The sequence below is a fragment of the Odontesthes bonariensis genome, chromosome 6, assembly GCF_027942865.1.
Source record: "Odontesthes bonariensis isolate fOdoBon6 chromosome 6, fOdoBon6.hap1, whole genome shotgun sequence".
Lineage (NCBI taxonomy): Eukaryota > Metazoa > Chordata > Actinopteri > Atheriniformes > Atherinopsidae > Odontesthes > Odontesthes bonariensis.
In genome coordinates this window covers 24,902,874-24,923,148 of record NC_134511.1, presented here as the reverse complement: position 1 = coordinate 24,923,148, position 20,275 = coordinate 24,902,874, and the positions used below count along the sequence as shown (strand labels likewise).

At 42.9% G+C, this 20,275-nt stretch overlaps 1 protein-coding gene across 7 annotated transcripts in view; it reads left to right on the top strand.

Annotated features, from left to right (window-relative positions):
* Positions 1 to 18,856, top strand: part of pdzd2 (PDZ domain containing 2) — an 86,895-nt gene extending 68,039 nt beyond the window's left edge. For 2 of the 7 annotated variants that reach the window (XM_075468121.1, XM_075468120.1), the window contains exon 21: positions 2,280 to 5,176. In XM_075468121.1, the coding sequence (XP_075324236.1) occupies positions 2,280 to 2,425 (146 nt within the window). In that variant the 3' untranslated portion in view covers positions 2,426 to 5,176. Of the gene's footprint in view, positions 1 to 1,587; positions 5,177 to 10,914; positions 11,008 to 11,113; positions 11,259 to 16,111 lie in introns of those variants that run through there. The other 5 variants (XR_012769930.1, XM_075468123.1, XM_075468125.1 and 2 more) reach the window with 5 other exon arrangements.
* Positions 18,857 to 20,275: the final 1,419 nt, after the last annotated feature.

The following is a 20,275-nucleotide window of genomic DNA, read 5'->3' as shown; positions in this document are numbered from 1 at the left end:
CGGCTGCTCGGGTTCTGCCTGGGGGCGGCTAATGGAGCTAGCTACGCTAGGTGGCTCCACACTGGCAAAAGGGACCTGGCTCGCTATCGGTTGATTTTCAACAGTGCAGAGCCGAGCTTCCAATTCAGATAACCTCGCCTCCAAAACTACAAAAAGACTACATTTGTTACATGTACCATTATCGCTAAAGGAGGCAGAGGAGTAACTAAACATCTGACACACGGAGCAGGTGAAAGCAGGAGAAGGAGGAAGAGAACCGGTAGCCATGCTAAGCTAGAGAGCCAGACACACCGCTAAAAAGTGAGAATAAAGATTAAAGATCTGTAGGAGTGTGTTAGAACAGAACGGTAAGCTATAGAGTTTAACTATGCAAAATTGTGTAAGTTATAGATCGAAATAAAGTGATTATCAGTACTCCAAGCGGAGCAAGAAATTCCACAGTGCACAAGCACTTGATATTCGCCTGTTGCTATTTATCTACCGGGTGTAGCTGGCCATCCAATAATAATTGTGTTAATTTAAAGATTCTTTGTGACAAGTAAAGCTGTTCATGATATCGATTTCATAAGTATGGTTTTTATTTTCCACTAGCCTTGAATTTCCGGCGAACGTTGCCAACAATCGCAAACACTCTGAGGGGCTAGTTCTCCGCGAACATAGCCTACAGTGGAACTTGATGTGAGTTTGACGAAGTCAACAATGCAATTATGGAATTATAGAATGTCATGTTAACTAGATAATCTTTGACTAAATCATTTAAATTTAACTGTTCAAAGAAAACATGTTCACCACGAACGTTCGCCACTGTTTGAGACAGTTTATAAAGTAACTAGACAATCTTTGATTGAATGCACCTTAGCTCTCGGGGGCCCCCTAGTGGCTCGGGGCTCCAAGCAGTTGCCTGTCTTGCCTGTTGACAAGGTGCGCCTCTGTAAACATGTTCGTTCATCCAAAAATGTACAAATCAAGCTTCTCAAACTGGATAACCACACCGGGGTACTGAGCTTAGAGTTCACTGAGGTTGGGAATCATTCCTGCATGTATATGCATTCTAAATTAGACTCAGGTAGGCTAAGGCACTATGTGCATGCTCCAAAGTTCTTTATGGAAAAAAAAAAACAATAAATTGTAAAAAGCATCTGAAAATCAGCCCATTTAAGACTATGTGTCAACTGATGGTCACTTAAAGCATTTCCAGACTGTCACTCTGCTCAAATAAAATCCTGATTATATAACCACAGCCTCATCTGACAAAATCACTGTATGAGCCTCTTATGGGTTTCCAATTATGGGTTTCCAATTAATTGATGGATGATAGTGGGTTGAAAACCAAATGAAAAAAAAAATGTTGCTTGTATTTAATGTTAATTGGTCACACAAATTAACCCCACTTACACAATCTTAAACAATGACAGAGCCAAAGAGCTTAACCTGTTTTTCAATAGGTTCAGCTCAGCTCAACACTCAGCATGCTCCTCTCCTGCCTCACCTCACACCCTACCTGTACCCACATCCTCCCTGAGACACCTCCATAATGTCACCATGCACCTCAGTCATGGATGTTAACACAGCCTTCCCCCATATCAGGACATGCTGAGACATCCCCTCTCTCCCCCTCCAGCCTGTCTGTCTCCAGCAGTCCGGTGAAGAGGGAGCTGAGAGAATTAACCTGAACAAGGCTGCAGGTCCAGATGGTGTCAGCCCCAGGGTCCAGAAGACCTGTGCAGAACAGATATGTGGGATGCTACAGCCCCTCTTCATCTTTAGCCTGAGTCAGGAGTAAGATCCAGTGCTGTGGAAGACATCCTGGCTTGCTCCAGTACCTTAAAAAAAAGCTCATGCATCTGTGACTACAGACCAGTTGCCCTCAAATCCCATGTCGTGAAAGTTCTGCAGAGACTGTTAGTGGCTACAGTAGGCAGATGAACACCTCTCAGGACCTACTACAGTTTGCTAATCATCCTAGGGTTGGTGTTGAAGGTATCATCATCTACCTGGTACAGTGAGCCCACTCTCATCTGGACAAAGCAGGCAGCCCAATGAGGATCAGGTTCTTTGTTTTCTCCAGTGCTTTAATATAATTCAGCCTGCACTGTCATGTAAGAATCTGCAGAAAATATAGGTGGATGCCCTAACAACCATCCTGATTATAGAATACCTCACCAACAGACCACAGTTTGTGAGACAGAAGGAGTGTGTGTCTGAAAAGGTTGTCAGCAGCACAGGAGCACCACAGGGGACTGTACTCTCACCATTTCTCTTCACTCTGTACACCTCAGACTTCCAGTACAACTCAGAGTGCTGTCATCTCCAGAAATACTCAGATGACTCTGCAGCTGTTGGGCGTATCAGTGATGGACAAGAGGCTGAGTACAGGGAGTACTGGTCAATCACTTTGTGGGATGGTGTGGGAACAGTCAATTAATCTTGAAAATGAACAAAACAAAAGAGATGTTTTGTGTTCTAGGAGGACCAGGAATAAGCCAAGCACTGTTTCCATCCTAGGTTAAAAAAGGCGGAGGTTGTAGAAGACTACTGATACCTGGGACTACAAGAAGGGACATAACACACTGTAAATCTCAAGGGAGCTACACCAAGATGTTACATATCTTCTATAAGTCTGTTGTGGAGAGCACAACAGAATGCAGCATCAGAGCCAGAGACTCAAAGAAACTGAACAAACTAATAAAGAAGGCTGGCTGTGTGCTGGTGACTGCTCTGGAGCCAACTGGAGACTGGAAGAGGACTGCTCTTCCTCTATACAACATAATGATGAAACAACAATGTGTTCAGTCAGAGGCTTTCTTCAAGCTCCTCTGCAACAAACAATGGTACAGGAGGTCATTTCTGCAAGCAGCAATAGCTATATGCATCGACTGCTTATGACATTTATTCACCCTTAATTACTAATGAAAGAAAGAATTACGTACTGTAACATCATACTTTCCCTTTGTGATTATAAAATTATTCTTTTTTTCATTTTATTTTAATTTAACATAATTTCATGTCTGTACCTTTTATGCTGACCAAGATGGAGGGTCAACCTTCCCTCATTCCTCCCCCAAAGCAATCTGCAAGCCTCTGGCTTTCTATCCATGGTGATTGTGACCTGTTCCTGCTGATTCCTCCTCTCCAACATCCGGAGGATTCGCCCCTTCCTCACCGACAAGGCAGCACAGGTGCTCATCCAAGCTCTTGTCATCCCCCGCCTGGTCTACTGCAACTCGCTCCTTGCTGGCGCCCCGGCTTCTGCCATCAGACCTTTGGAGCTGGTTCAGAAAGCTGCTGCTCGTCTGGTGTTCAACCTCCCCAAGTTCTCCCACACCACTCCCCTTCTCCGCTCTCTACACTGGCTCCCTGTAGCTGCAGCATCCAGTTTAAGACTCTGGTGCTGGCCTACAGGGCAGTGGAAGGAACAGCTCCTTCATACCTCCAGGCTGTGGTCCAGCCCTACACCCCCGCCCGACCACTTCGCTCTGCGGCCACCAGGCGCCTGGCTGCCCCGTCACTCAGGGGTCTCTGCGCACGATCCACACGGTCACGGCTTTTCTCTGTTCTGGCACCCCGATGGTGGAACGATCTCCCGACTGATATCAGGACAGCTGAGTCGCTGCCCATCTTTCGCCGCAGGCTGAAAACCCATCTCTTCAGGAAAAACTACCCAGATCCGCCCTCTTAGCACATCACCTGTTTCGTCCCAGCTTCTTACGCACTTATTTGTTTCCTAAATTGTCTTTGTTTTCTAAATTGTCTTCCCATTTGTCTAGGTACCTAACTTACCACACTTACTCTAGTACCAGTTATGATCTTAGCTGTTTGGTTTTGGAAGGAAATGCACTTGTGATTTCTTGTGACCTGAAGTTCTTTTGCCTACCAATGTGGAACACACTTATTGTAAGTCGCTCTGGATAAAAGCGTCTGCAAAATTACCGTAATGTAATGTAATTATTTTATCCAGTATATTTTGAAGAATGAAGGTGAAGTATTGCCTTTCCTTCAATGGCAAAGAAAAGAAGATATGATGACACGTATCTTGCCTTCGGCTTCACCTGTACAACGGTGGGTAATGAGGAGAGACCGCACTGTGTTGTTTGTCTTAAAGCGCTAGCTTGTGACAGCTTGAAGCCAAAAAAGCTAAGACGCCACTTGGAGACAAAACATCCAGAGCTTTTGGTTACCTTTTGTAAAGTGCTTGGTGATGCCAAATGTCTCTCCGATATGCTCCAGTCCAGCACTCTTGATCTAGAAAGGGCTGTGGATCTAGTAGGTGCCCTTACAGACACTTTCCAGAACTACAGAGGTAAGAGTTCCTTTGGTGAACTATGGAAAGAGGTTGAGGAGCTCGCTGAGCAGTGCAAAATCGGTGTACAACCGCAGTATAAAAGACATCCTAGAATAAGCCCAAGATTTCTTGACTCACTGGTGATAAGCACTGTAGGACAGAGAAACTGTGATGAGGGCTTCCCCAGATCACTCTTTTATCAGGTGATTGACTGTCTCCTAACTGAGCTGAAGAGGCGTTTTTCAGAGAAAAGTTGTGAGATCATGCAAGGTGTGCAGTCTCTGAACCCAAAGAGTGTAACTTTCTTAAAGGAGGAGCCTCTTTTTTTGCCTTTGCACAGACCTTTGAGTCAGATCTAGGTGAAAAGTGGATTAGACAGACACTTTGCTTGATTTTATTGTGTTTCCTGAACCATACAACAAGGTTTTCCATGAGGAATTCAGACTTATCAAGATTGCTGTTACTCCAGTTCCTGTGAGAGAAGCTTCCCCGCTTTAAAACTGATTTAGACTCACCTCAGGACAACAATGGCTGATGACAGGTTAAGTCACCTTGGAACTCTCAGTATTGAGTCAAGGAGGGCACGTGCCATCAACATGGATGAGTTTGTGAAACATTTTGCCGCTTCTCACCACAACCGAAGGATTATGCTTTTCTGACTTGCATAAGGTACTTTGACACTTAGCTAGTGTCTCTGGTCATAACTAAGCTCTTCACTATGTTCTACTTAGACCAATGATAGTTTGGCAGTCAGACAGTACCTCTGGTCATGGTTAATATTTTCACAATGTTCTTCATGGCAAAATGGTGTCAAATTGTTTGCTGATAAAAATGGTTGTTTGTTAAAAAAAAAAGTTGAAAAGTTGTGTTTTACATTTTGTATATTTTTATTAAACTGCAAATTACATACACAAATCGCGTCTCCTGTGTGCTTAATATGTATTTAAATTAGGGCTGTGACTCGATTAAAATTTTTAATCGAGTTAACTACAGGCTTTGAAATTAATTAATCGAAATTAATCGCATTTTAATCGCATATACTTTATCCTTTAGAAAATTAACATTTTCAACAATATTTCAACAAACACAGAACATATCCCTATTTGAAATCTGAATGTAGCATGCATGAAAACACAGTATATAGAATTTTTTTAATGCGCTAATATGTGTGTAGTTAATTAATCGAAATTAACGCGCTAAAGTCCCAGCCCTAATTTAAATATATTTCAACATCTAGAGACTCCGATTGCAATTGATTGTTCGAGAAACAAATTCATTGTCATAGTCTGTGGCCCCCCTGAAATAACCTTGGCCCTCCTCTGGCCACCCCAAGAATAAAAGTCTAGCTTCGCCACTGCTTGGGACAGAGAAGATATAGAATACAATTAACTCTATTAAGGGAACAGTGGATATAGTGAGTTGCTGGACCAGATCTGATCTGTGAATATTTTTTCTGTACCAGAGTCTAAGGCTTGGAGAGCTTTCATGGTCTGAAAAAATTAGGTAGGCAGGTAAGGTCAAGCGGGGAGGGTTTGTTTGATTGAGACACCCACCAGCGGTCTTTTGGCCAGACTGTAAAGGCTGATTTATGGTCGCCTACGGAGAGCCCTCTCTGTCAACGTTGACCCCCCCGGAGACGCTCTCCGTCGCTTGCGTGCGTCGGCCAAAGTTCCTATCTATGCATCGAGGTGACTGAGACCGCAAGGGTTGTGATTGGTCGGCGAACAACATCATTTCCGGAATCACTTTTCTGGTTTAGCTCCTTCCTCTCAGAACAACAACAAACCGCTTTTTTTTTAAAGAGTTTACTGTGTGCCGGTCAACATTTGGTCAAAATTATTTGCATTTCAATATCAATAAGCTCCAACTCCAACAACAGTCTTTCTCTCTCGCTCGCCATTGTTCACTGTGAGGAGATTCAGATTCAGATTCACTTTATTCGTCACTTAGATGCACTGTGGGTACATACATGTGAAAAACTTTGCGCTTGGAAGCTCCGATATACTAAAAACAAAATAAAACATGATAAAAACAACCTAAAACCTAAAACACTTAAAACAATAAATAAATAAACATAGGCAAGCATATCAGTTTTCACTGTTGTTTAAAAGTCTGACAGCCTGTGGGAAAAAACTTCCTCAGTCTGCTGGTACGCGTTGGTAGGATCTTGTATCCCTTCACCCTTTTGGATTTTAGCGGGGAAAAAGGTTTTTATGGGGGTGGGTGGGGTCTTTAATAATCCTCAGGGATTTGTTCAGGCAGCGCTGGGCGTAGAGGTCCTCCAGACTGGGCAGCTCACACCCGGTGATGTTCTTGGCAGTGCGAACAACCCTCCTCAACGCCTTGCGGTTTCTGTCCGTACAGCTGCCGTACCAGGATGTGAAGCTGCCTGTCAAGAGGCTCTCTACTGTGCCTCTGTAGAAGTCCCTGATGGCGTTGGGTCTAAGGCCGAATTGCTTCAGGCGCCTGAGTCCATACAGGCGCTGTTGGGCCTTTCTGACAACTGCGGTCACATGGCAGTCCCAAGTCAGGTCCTTCTCAATGTTTACACCAAGATATTTGAAGGTGTCCACCCTCTCCACCTCTGAGCCGTTGATGGTGACTGGTTGTAGCTCCTCTTTCTTTTTCCTGTAGTCCACCACGATCTCTTTGGTCTTGCTGACATTCAGAGAGAGGTGATTGGCCACACACCACTGCTCCAAGATTGCCACCTCCTCCCTGTAGGCCGACTCATCGCCGCCAGAAATCAGACCCACCACTGCCGTGTCGTCAGCGAACTTCACAACATGGTTCGATGTCTGTGTCGCTACGCAGTTGTAGGTGTACAGGGAGTACAGGAGAGGGCTGAGGACACAGCCCTGTGGTGCCCCAATGCTGAGACTCAGACTGGAGGAGGTCTGTCCAGCCACTCTCACCGACTGGGGGCGGTCTGTCAGGAAGTCCAGACCTGGAGGGAATTATGGTATTAAATGCGGAGCTGTAGTCCACAAACAGCATCCTCACATAGATGCCCCTGCCCTCTAGGTGAGAGAGGGCCGTGTGGAGGACGTGGGCGATGGTATCTTCTGTGCTCCTGTTGGCTCTGTAAGCGAACTGCAAGGGATCGAGGGTGGGGGGAAGCATGGGGCATATGAGTCCTTTGACCAGGCTCTCAAAGCACTTGCTGACAATGGGGGTGAGGGCTATGGGGCGCCAGTCATTTAGGCTGGTCACCTTCTGCTGCTTGGGGATGGGAATGATGGTGCTGGTTTTAAAGCAGGTGGGGACGGAGCTGAGGGAAAGAGAGAGGTTAAAAATGTCTGTAAAGCGGAACGGAGCCGGAGCCGGAAGGTAAACAATCAATCAACGACTTTCACCATAGATGTCGCGAGATTGGGTCGTTTAACGTAGCGACGCCTACTGATCGGGAGGTGAATTGCCTTGCGTATCCGACGGCCCGACGGAGAACTTCGAAAGGATGGACTACGGAGACGGATTTACGGATAGCGACAGAGAAGCATACTGAGGCCTTAAGTAGTGATGTAATGATCGTTCTGAATGCAGTATATGTATTCAAGAGCTTTTATATGTCGCAATCTCTTACGGAGAAAGTCAAGCTCATCGTCACTGGTATTTTGATGAGCATAGGAAGTAGAAGTCAAAGGCAGGATCTGATTTACCAGGGAATAAGGAAATTCTCTGAACAGGTGTCTGATGGGATTTGGAGTTCTTTTAGTGAGTTCTCTCTCGAAATCCGTCATCAATCCTGATGGCCAGAGAAACTAGCTCCTCAAAAGATTGCAGGTTCATCTCAAGAGGTTAAATAATCTATCATCTGACCGTTTAAGGAATGTAAAAATACACCCTGAAGTACAGTTGAGCCGTCAGCAGGGGGCTTTTCCACCACACTCTGGTTTCCCTGTTTTAGATTTAATCATCTTTTGGAGCATTCCCGTCTGTAAGAATGTGATTCAATTTTTTTTTCAATTACCTCAAAAAAGGTTGTGAACAGGACACATTTTTACCTTTTTTTTTTACCTGGAGACCCACCAGGTATAATAGTTTAGAGGTGTCATTGGGAAAGAGACATCACCAGGGAGCTATGCAGTAGAATACCTCCACAGCTGGCCAACTTACCCAAATGCAGAGGGGAAGTTACAGCATCTCTAAAAACTGGCTCGATTGGCGGGTAATGGCAAGCAGGTAACAGGCAAGGCTGTGGAACGGTACATGAAGCAATTGAGGGGTTTTCTGTGGAAAAGATTAGTAGGTAATTTTTAAAGAATGATTTGAATGATGTCAAACATTAGTTTTAATTGTAGATTAGATAACAGCTGTTGTTGACCTAGAGCTCTAAGAGCCTTTTTATGTTTACCTAAGACTACCCCTTGTTTGGATAGAGCGGTGTTCATTGGGTATACAGAGTCCATTTGACCAGATTTGTTACGGCTTGTAAAACCAATTCAGTGCAGCCTCTGAAGCAGTCACGAATGAGGACAGGAATAGGTATAAATACATTTTTTCGGAACTGTGAGGGGAGTAAGGTTGGCTCCAGGTCCAGTCCAGAGCCCAGGTATAAGTCTGCAGAAAAGGAGGGGTTGGTTATTTCCGGTAATAGGTTCTGGTGAGTTTACCTAGATTAATCCAAACGGTGTTAAGTGAAAGGAATTGTTCATTTCAATGTCATGTGTTTTGAGTAAGATTGTGAGGGGAGCCACTGGTTGTGCTGCAGCTGTAGCAAGGTGGGCAGGTAGGTTGTTCAGGTGAGTAATCCTCAGAGGAATTCACAGATACTGTAAACTTTCAGAAGAACTGGTTTGCACAAAGGAGACTGGGATGGAGTACTGAGGTAAAAATCTCTCCAGGAACTCTAGGAGCACAGGAGAATGAGGATTACACAAAGAGAAACATTACTTCAAAGGGTGTCAAGAGTGGCCTGATTACCATGCTTTGGATGCAGACAATCTGGCGGAGACTGAGTGCACCCACTGGTCCTTATGAACAGCTGCATTATTTTATATACTGTATATTTTCCCAGTAATAACACAACACGCACCACTGTACATGCTGTATATATATACTTACCATATAAGTATAGTCCACTGTACATACCTGTAGCAATAGATATTCATGCACACACATATTTATATATCATATTATATACCTGCATTTCTGTATACATCATATGATTCTGCAGTAACTGCTTCTGCTCTTCTGGTTAGATGCAATCTGCATTTCAATGCTTGTACTTGTGACATGTGCAATGACAATAAAGTTTAATCTAATCTAATCTAATAATGCAAGGGTTAGTGACCACATTAGGGGCTAAGCATAAATTCTGCCGCTTGTGGAAGGATCACAACAGTTTGGCCGTGAGCTGCCCTTGTTTATGTTGGTGCTGTTGTTGGTCCTTTCGCTTTGCTCCTCTGTGGAAAAGAAAGTGTCAAAGTGGACATAGATCGGCTTTGTGACGGTGTGAAACTAAGAGTTAAGATAATGACGATTGTCCAGAGCAACTGCTGTCATCCCTGGAGCTTGTGCAGTGTTTTTGGAGGACTACGTGTCTTTCTGTCTCCATTGAAAAACATGGCCGTATGTGGAGGCTGAGAGCAATGGAGACGCATACCTGTGACGACTTGACTTTGAAATGAATAGATTTGTTCTAATCAATGGAAAATTCTTTTCAGATCATGTAAAAAGAATATGGAATCGTGAAACAAAAACCTGCACATGTAAATATGCTAATAAATGAGCAATTAACCTTAATGAGCTGCTGCACCTGGCTGAATTACAGGAAAGGTGCCGCCAACAAGAAAGCTGTCATTCGAAACAATGGAAATGATTATTAAATCTTTTTAAGAATTTCTGTGATAAAAGATGTTGGTTGTTCCCAGTGTCTAAAATTTTGAGCAAGTGCAAACAAAATTATAAAAGGGAAACAAACAGGTCGACCAAGGAAGATGTCAAAGCATCAGGGCAGAAAACGCAAAACAATGTGTCTGTTAAAAGAAAATCTCCAACAAAAGAAATTAAAACAAATGGGCAAAAACAAAAATTCATGTTTGTGAGCGAACTACAAGAAAATGGCTGAAGTAAATGAGATTTCCATCCAGAAAAGCCAAACAAAAACCATCAGTAGCACTTAAAGAGAAGAAAACAAGGTTACAGTTCTCTGACGAGAAGCAGTCATGGACTGTGGATGAAAGTGATATTCAGTGATAAATCACTAATCTGCATTAGACAAGGAGATGATGCTGGAACTTTAGTTTGGTGCAGGTCCAATGAAACAGAAAGATGACTGGCTGAAGAGAACAAGGACATTTCCACCATTATTGAGATTATATTGGGTTGATGTCAGGTAAAGGACCAGGGAAGATGCCAGCCATTACATCTACAGGAAATGCACTGGTGGGTTATTGACTCTTTTTCTCATTCCATCAATAAATTCCATCATCAGCTAGCTGTCATATGGAAAAGAGAGTTCATCTGTGTTACCTGCTGACGCTGTGTGTGACATCATCAACTAAGTTGTTCGCAAGCTACAAAAACACCCCAACTCATTAATGGCAATTTATGAAGATTTCAACCATGCCTCTCTCTGCATTAATTGAATTGAACTGAATTGAATTGACTTTGACTCCTTTTGTCTGCAGATTAAACTGCAAGCACAGCTGTACTCCCACATAGCTAAGTCATATGTGGTGAGCCTTCTTGGTGAAACCAAAGCCTTCTCAGAGGTAACATCATGGCTGAAGTGTATATTTGCAAGTAATATTTTGTAAATATAAGCTGAATATTTGCTACCAAGTAACAAAACCTAGTAAAGTTGCCACTGTGTGTCCTGGCTTGCAGCTCAGCCCTGTCCCTGCCTTTGCCTCTGTGAACTCTTTTCATCAGGGACAACCTGGCGACTTTGTCCCTATCTATATTCAAAGCAGCATAGTGACTTGTTGGACAAACTGTGGCTAATTTCTCCTAAAGATTGTGGGCAGAAGAGGCCTGTGAGTGTAAGGACTTTCCCTTCATCACATCTGTCTGTCGTACTGAGAGGCGTGACTGAGCTGTGAACACACTTTCGCCATTTTACATGTGTAAATATGTATATATATACACTGTATATATATACATATACACACACACACTGTATATATATGTATTAACACAAACAAGGCATTTGCAGAATCAGTGATTGCTGGTTGTGGCATCTCCGTCATTATTTTATACTTACTCTGCCTCTCTGGCAGGTCATGGGTCTGACCTGAGACCTCCTCTTGTCATAATAATGTACAACAGTATAAAGTTTGTTCTATTATTCATAGAAATGAACAGACAAGGACTATGAAGTTTTTTTTTTTTTTTTTTAATTAATAGTTTCGACTATACACTCTAGCTTTGCAGGTCAAAAATAAAAAATTGAATTGACCAGCTGTTTTACACTTCAGATCTGGCTCTTCTCAATAAGAAAGGAATAGGCCTGTGTTGTTTCAACAACACTTTCTTTAGTTTTTTTTTTTACTTGTTTTTGACACTCTTTGGTTAAACTTTGCAGGTTAACAAGAATATTCTCCTTGTTGTCCTGAATAAAGAAGAAGGTTCAGGGCTTGGTTTCAGTGTTGCTGGTGGTGCAGACCTTGGGCTGAAGAAAATAATTGTAAGTACAGCAAGCAGAGGCACAGGAGTTGTGAACATCAGTCAGAGCTGAGAAATGATGTATTACAGTCTGTGTCAGTGTCTTTTGATGTTACCACTGATGGCATTCCAAGCACGTGTGCACGCAAGCTCTCGGCTATTTACGTTTTTATTTGTGTTTTTGTTTGTGTTTTTGTTTGTGTTTGTTTTCACTTTTCAGCGACTTGAAGCCTTAGTCCAGTACAGAAGGGCTAAGCTGCTGAAGTTGGGGAAAAAACTGACTTTATGCACCCCCTAAGCTCGAATTCATATCACCCGAGCTGCAGCGGACCATAGAGGCTTTCACCATCCCCCTCAACATAAACAAAAGCGGGGTAAACGGAGTGGGCTGCGTGCTAGGCTACATGCTAACCCACACAGTCTTCTCCTTGCCAACGCCGGGTCACTCATCAACAAACTGGACAAGATTCGACTGATGATTGTGCAGACCGTTCAAACTGGTTAGAGAACTCAGCTCTGTTATGATCGTAGCGACCTACATACCACCGCAAGCTAATGCTAAGTTAGCGCTGCAGGTGCTGTACTGCCTGATAAGCAGCAACATGAACGCGAATCCAGAGGCTGCTGTGATCGTGGCTGGAGACTTTAACTATATGGAATTAAGAGCTGTGCTCTCCAAATTCTACAAGTTCATCAATTTTCCGACCAGAGACAATAACATACTGGACCAGGTTTATTCCACTATTCCAGGAGCATACAAGGCTGAAGCAGCTCATCACTTCGGCATGTCGGATCACATCTCTGTGGAGCTGATACCTGCCTACAGACCCCTGATATGTAGAAGCAGATTAGCCGTGACCCCACTCTGCCTGACACCTTAAACAGCTTCTTTGCACGCTTCGACTGTACATCCTCCTCAGCCAGAAGCGCAGCATCAGTCATTCGTACTCCAGTTGCACCAAGTGAGTTCTACCCTGAGGAAGATCAACACCAAAATCATGTGCTGAGCAACTGGCAAACGTTTTTCTGGACATTTTCAACCAGTCCCTGCAGCTGTCCACAGTCCCTGTCTGCCTCAAGTCCTTCACCAATGTGCCCGTACCCAAGAAATCCGTCATCACCTGTCTAAACGATTACCGCCCTATCACCCTTACCCCGGTCATCATGAAGTGCTTCGAGAGGATCCTCCTAAAGCACATAAAGGACGCCATCCCTGCCGGTCTGGACCGCCTGCAGTTTGCCTACAGGGAGAACCGTTCTAAGGAGGATTCCGTCTCGTTAGCACTTCACACCTCACACATCCCAACACCTATGTCAGGATGCTATTTGGGGGCTCCACAACCTGGGACCGTCAGCATCAGTCAGTGGGGTTACATGGCACTGTAAAAATCGGATTAAGGGCTAAATTACATTAAGACTGAGTTATTAAGTTCATGTATACACCTTAATCTTACAAGAAATTGGATTTTAGATTTACAGTTTTTTTTACTTTAGTGTACAGTTTTTTTTACTTTAGTGTACAGTTTTTTAGTAAAGTGTTCCTTTAAGCCATGAGTCTGAAGAAAATTTCGTTATCTTGTATAATGACAACAAAGACTCTTGATTCTTGATTGATTGCAAAGATGTCAAATTTTAAATTCTGTATTTTATGGGGGATTATTTTAAAAGTTGTTTTATTTTAATGGTTGTGATTCATAACATTTCTGCAGCCATTTAAGGTCTGGACACCTCCTCATTCAGGGATTTGTCCTTTTTTATCTATCTAACTGGTACTTTCTTAACCTTTTAATGTGTTTAAAACTACTAATTGTTTTGTGCTGAAGTAGGCTTGTCAAACAGCAGATTATATTAGAACCAACAGCAGTTGTCATATTGACAACTGTGAGGAAACTGATGGGATTTTTGTGAGGGCAGAAACTGCTGTTGTTTACTTTCCATCATCGGTGAACCCAGCGATGGCACCAACGTCATCAACTCTGCAACCTCCAAATTACAAAGACGAAGCACTCAGATGCATTCATCCTTATCTCTGGCGACTTTAATCATGTTTTACTGGATAAAACACTTTCACTCAGTTTGTGAATTGCCCTACCAGGGAGAATAAAACACTCGACTTGCTTTATGCCAGTGTCAAGGAGGCATACAGCTGCACAGCCACCCCACCCTGGGCGGATCTGACCACCAGCTCCACCTCCTGCCTCGTTACGAGCCATTTGGGAAGAGGCAGCCACCCACTATCAAGGCTGTGAGAGCGTGGTCAGAGGAGACTTGTGTCACCCTGCAGGTATTCCTTAATACGACAGACTGGGAGGCCCTTTACCAGCAGCATGGTGATGACATCGATGGTCTCACGGACTGCGTCACAAACTACGTCAACTTCTGCGTCGATAACATTGTGCTTCTGAAATCTGTACGCTGCTTCCCCGACAACAAGCCATTGGTCACCGAGGACATTATGGACCTTCTGAATGAAAATAAGAGAGTTTTCAGGGGCTCCCCTGGTCTCGTGGATCATGGGCTGCCTCACTGAAAGGCCGCAGTAAGTGAGGCTACATGGGGATGTGTGACACGGCGTTGCAGCACAGGAGCTCCACAGAGTACAGTTCTGTCACCATTCCTCTTTATCCTGTATACATCCGACTTCAGGCACAACACAGAGGGCTGTCATTTGAAGAAGTTCTCAGATGACTCTGCGATTGTCGGATGCATCAGACATGGGGATGCGGACTGCTGTGAGCTGAATCAGCTGCAGCTCAACATCAGCAAAATAAAAAAAAATGGTGGTGGACCTTAGGAGTACATGGTCTCCAGTTACTCCCATTGACGATTAGGGGGCTGGATGTGGATATAGTGCAGAACTATTAGTCTCTCAATGGCCACAGAAGGGTCAGAGGAGGTTACATTTCCTGTGCAGACTCTAGCCACTCAGAGTCTGCAACACCATGCTGACAATGAATGTCTGTGATGGCCAGTACCATTTTCTTTCCTGTGGTGTGTTGGGGTGGCAGCTCAAATCTGTAATGGACAATGAATATAATCCGCTCCATGACATTCTGGTGGGACAAAGAAGAACTTTTAGCCACAGGCTAACAAGCATGAGGTGCTGTACTTCCAACAGTCATCAGACTGTCTCACACCTCTACTTCTCTGTCACACACAAGTAGCAACTGGCCATGACCCTGTAAATTGATAGTTATGCTGTCACTGTTTTTTTGTTTTGGGGTTTTTTGGGGGCTTGTTATGCCTTTAATGATAGGACAGTTGGAGAGAGACAGGAAGCAGAGAGAGGGGGAAGACATGCAGCAAAGGGCTGCTCGGAGCGGGACTCGAAAGGGGGGCCATCTGCAGCGAGGACTGTAGCCTCTGTACATGGGGCGGCTGCTTAACCCACTACGCCACAGACCGCCCCATGCTGTCACTGGTTGTGCAATATCATTTTCTTAATACAAGTAATCAGATGCAATAGCACTATGTAAGTGCAATACCACAGTTTTTCTTTACCGAAACTAACCACCTCAGTATACTTCTATTCAGGAGCGGTGAATGCTTTCCAGTCTTTAGTGCTTAGATAAATCTGCAACCTCTGATCTTGTAAAACTGACCAGTTATAACAGTACTCTGGCTGTTCAAGCAGCAGATGTTCAGTTCGTGACCATGAGCTGCCGAACAGACGAGCAAACACTATCTGTTTCTGAAAGAAGAGCTGAGCTGTGCATCCCTAACAAACATTTACACTGAAGACATGCTTGTGTGCAAGTGTGTGCTCTGTGATGTTGTGTAGATGATGTGTTTAATGACTGGTAAAAAATAAATAAATAAATAACTTACAGGTGGGTATGGAAATTTGATGCGTGGATGATCTGAAATCTGTTGAAAATCAGCCATTTCAAGACAGCAGCCGAGCAATCAGTGCATCCTTAATTGTTTCAGGGAATTAGTTTAATAATCTTATTTTGCGCTTGATAATTGTAGAATGAAACTCTTTGCTCCTTTGAGGTGGGATAAGAAAATGTCAATTTTACGCTAGATTATGTTTTATGGCTTCAGGAGAAACATGTGCTTCAGAAAATGTACATTTAGAATTAAATATATGTAATAGATAAACTACTGAATGACAAATGTTAATATGTAAAAGGAAGGCAGACAAGGTTTGGTTGTGCTCCAACAGTCCTTTTAAATATTGTATGTGGACATGCTGTAAGATACTACTTTTGTGTCCAGGTTCATCGGGTCTTCACCAAAGGTGCAGCTAGCCTCGAAGGAGGTGACAGCATTTTATCCATAAATGCCACAAGTCTGGAGGGTAAAACCTGTGGAGAAGTGATGTCCTGCCTTCATCAAGCCAGGTTGTCCAAGCAACCTTAATAGTCATTTAGAGAAACAAGGACAGTGAACTGAATATCTCTGATGGACAAGACAAAGCTCAAGACAAGCTCTCCAGACAAAGAATATTTGTTTTATTAGGAAAAAACCTATTGCGGCGGAAGTTGGTCACGCGTAGGTTTACATCTCTGACATGTTTCCAGGGTTATTGTCAACCTTATTACCTTTTGTTACACCTGTCTGTGTTAAAAGTCCAGTGTGTAGGATGTTGTGTAATCTAGCAGCACAAAATGCAAATTGCAACCAACTGAATACCCCTATCACCTATCCTCATATTATGGTGGCTGCAGAGAGCATGAAAGGCTAGCTCTAGAGCTAGTTAGTCTCTTCTGAGCTACTGTAGTAACTGGTAGTGGAACATGTCTGAGGGGCATGAATGGCAACCCACATCTTATGGTGCACATTCTACTATGAAGAAACTACAATGAGTTCTGTACAATATTTAGACTTGTGAAAAGATTGTTAGGAATAGTAAATTGCACTTCTGCCAGCAGACAGCTCTAGACTGTACACACTGGAAATGTACTATTAGCTTTGTTAGTCACGTTGCACTGGTTAGCTCGATTATTTCATTGGAAGCTCAAGAACAAGCCGGAGGAATCTCAAGTTAAATAAAGTATCTATTGGTGGTCACAAGTGAAGTATAGCAGCGCTGGACTCGGTGGAACAGAGCTCTCGCAGGAAATCCGTCAGACTGAGCCCCGATTTCCGGGTACATTTCGTATTTATATGACTCATTATTTCACATGGGTTGGACTTACACTCGACCGAGTATGATTGGACATGAGTAGGTTCAACATGCTTCGTCAAATTCTCTGGATCAGCCAAACAATGTGTGTGTGTGAATCTAGCACCTGCTCTCCCAGGCTAATTGTTTTGTCTCACTATGCCTGGATCACTTTAGGTCATATATCGTGTGGAAAAGTACAGAGACTGTTTCATATGCATTTATAATGTCTAAGAACAAAGCCAATTTTAACAACACTATTACCAATGCCTCCAATGAAGCTGATTAAAAACAGTCTACTTTTAAAGTCCAACCTCTGTAGACCATGGGACAGAACAAACACAAGCATTAACTGTATCTTTTTCTATTGGTGTTCTGACTATCATCACCTATCAGTAAATTTTGTTGCAATGGCTTGCAAGACCAAATTCTTGTAAGTGACATGATATTTAACCTTTGTAATTCTGGGTGTTTTCTTTGAGTCGAGCCATGGAGACTAACCCTCACTTTGTCAAATGCATTGTTAGACTGTGACTTATTTTCCCTTCAAGAAAGTACATGTCAAAGCTCAACAATGTCATGAAGAGACATCATACATTAGTCACCTGTAGGTCTGTTCACAGTGGACTGGAGCGAAGCAGGGATCCTTCTTTGTTATTTGAAAAATTGTCTTTGTTAACATTTGATGATTTTGTAATGTTATTCATTTATAAAAACATGATGATAGTGTCCTGGTGTAGGTAGTGCTGGAAAAGTAATTGTTCATAATTCTTCTCTGATATATGTTTTTTAAAGACTTAGGACAAAGTAAAATGTAAATAAAAACAGTATGCAATGATCTGCAAATCATTAAAACTATCCCAGAGAAAATGGTACATACAACATATAATGTTGGAAGAGGAAAATGTCCTGTTCTTCTTTATTATTATTGTTATTATTTCATTAAAATACGTGCCCAATTTAAATTTGATACCAGCAAGCATTTATTTATTTATCTTATTTATTTATTGTTTTTTCCCTTGTCCTGTCCAGTATTATGGCAGCAGAATTGTAATCTGAATGCCATTTGTTGTATCGTCAGCACAAGCAGGCAAAAGGACAGTAAGTCCCAGCCCAACCAAGTACACACACACAAAACACAGAAAAGAAATAAACACGCACCCACACACACACTCGCACAGCACACGCATCCACTCATGGTCCCCCTCCCCCCAAAGGTGGGCACGTCTGGGGGCAGCAGCCCCCCAGCCCGGAATCAGCAGACCGACTCCTCCTCCTGGCCCCTCCCGCCCCAGGCAGCAGCCAGGCAACAGGGGTGTGGGAAGATCCCTCGCCCCCCTGGCTCTTCAATCGTTGAGTGGGTTGAGGGCAGTCGATCCCCCTTGTTGATGGACAAATGCCCTCAGTGTCTAATAGTGGCCAATTAAAATTGAGGGGCAAGCAACCTTGTTGAACTGGGAGTGCGGCCCTCTGAGCCCCGCCCACCAGATACCAATCAACTTTTACACCTGTTAATATTGGAGTGTCACACTCACTGTGCGCTTTAACCAATAACTCTGCCTGTATTAACCCAAGCTAATTAAATTCAGTTTTATCTCTATAGCTCCAAATCCCAACAAACATCATCTCAAGGCACTTAGTCCCTCAACAACTTTACTGGCTGCCTCTTTGTTTTCTGTTTCCTGGCTAATTTGGAAACTTTGGAATTCCGTTTAACTCTATCTTACTCTTTGTTAGCAGAGTTTTATTTTGGACCATGAATTGTTTGGAACTTGTGTGTTAGCTTCTCCTTCAACACATCACCTTTTACCTGATTTTATCTGATCTATGGTGTGCTCTTTGATTCGCTATAACAGCCCGTGGTTTTGCTACCACTGATGCATCAGCATTCTGATCATTGTTGCATCTTGTGATTAAAAATCGCTGAATAAACAATTTACCTTCTGATGCCGTTTGTATAACTTGTGTCTTTCTTTTGTTGTTCCCGTTTGCTTGGGTTAGCATCAGAGTTTCCTCGTGGTCTTTGGTAGTTCTTTGTATAATGTCCAAGCTCATCACAGGTCCAGCATGCTCCTGTGGGTCTTTGCCCACCTGGTATGGCTCTGTCAGGCCCCTCAAGGCTGATATAGGTGTCACACCCCCTGAAGTCACTGGTTTTCACTTCCTTCATTCTGTGTGTGATCTTTATGGTCAGATTCACAGTCTCTGGCTCTCCCTCTGAGGCCTTTGGTCTGCTTGCAGTGTTTTCCAGATTGCAGCTCCAGAAGCATTAAATTCAGTTCCAAATGTTCTGTGGTTCAACCAATCACTGCTGGATAAATGTTACAAATGTCCTTTGTGCTGTGGGCCTCCAAAACTGTTCACACCGCTTCAGTGTCACTCAGAATCAACTGTTTTTTATCTAAAAATCAACAATATGATCCCACCTTGAATGTGCTAATGATCGGTGCAAGACGTTTTAGTCACAACAACACAGTCCTGAATTTGACCTGACTTTTATCATTTTACACATAAACATTTGTAAAGTTACACACTTTGGATCTAAAGAAACAAAATTAATCTAACAAGTCAATTATAGTTCATTTGCCTTTAGACGATGAGGCAAAACTGGACTCCGCTTTGCTTAATAGTGTGGGCTTCTTTCAAATAGAAACACAATATATTCTTGTTAACTTTACGAGGCATGTTTGTAGAAATGAAATGATGCAGTATCTGTGGTAAGCAGCATTACTCTTAAGTGGAGCCAGCCACACCGATTCAATTACCTTAAACATCATACTTATAGGTATTATCATTTTTGTGTTTGCAGTGCTGAGTCTGGCAACAGGGGGGCAGAAATGTTTAGTGTGAAGTCAAATTGTATCCCCCAAACTTAACAGAGAGTACTCCTGAAATGACATGACCATACAAAACTTACCAGATGTAGAAAAAGAAAATACTGTCAACAAAAAGTCGGATCAACTCAGATTTAGGGATGTCATAGTGGAGAATTTGTAGTTTGGGTGCAATCTGTTGGTTTCCTAAGCTAGGAAATAGTTTTTGAATTGGCTCTATATGAATGAATTGGATTATTTTGAAAATAATTCTGATTACAATGAATTGAACTCCAATTGGCTTGAATTGGACTATACTATTTAAGTGCCTTGAGATGACATTTGTTGTAATTTGGCGCGATATAAATAAACTGAATTGAATTGACCCATTTGTGAATTTAGGTGATATCATATTCCAGTGCCTTTATTATGTTTTTCTACAAAAAATAGGCCTCAACAAAA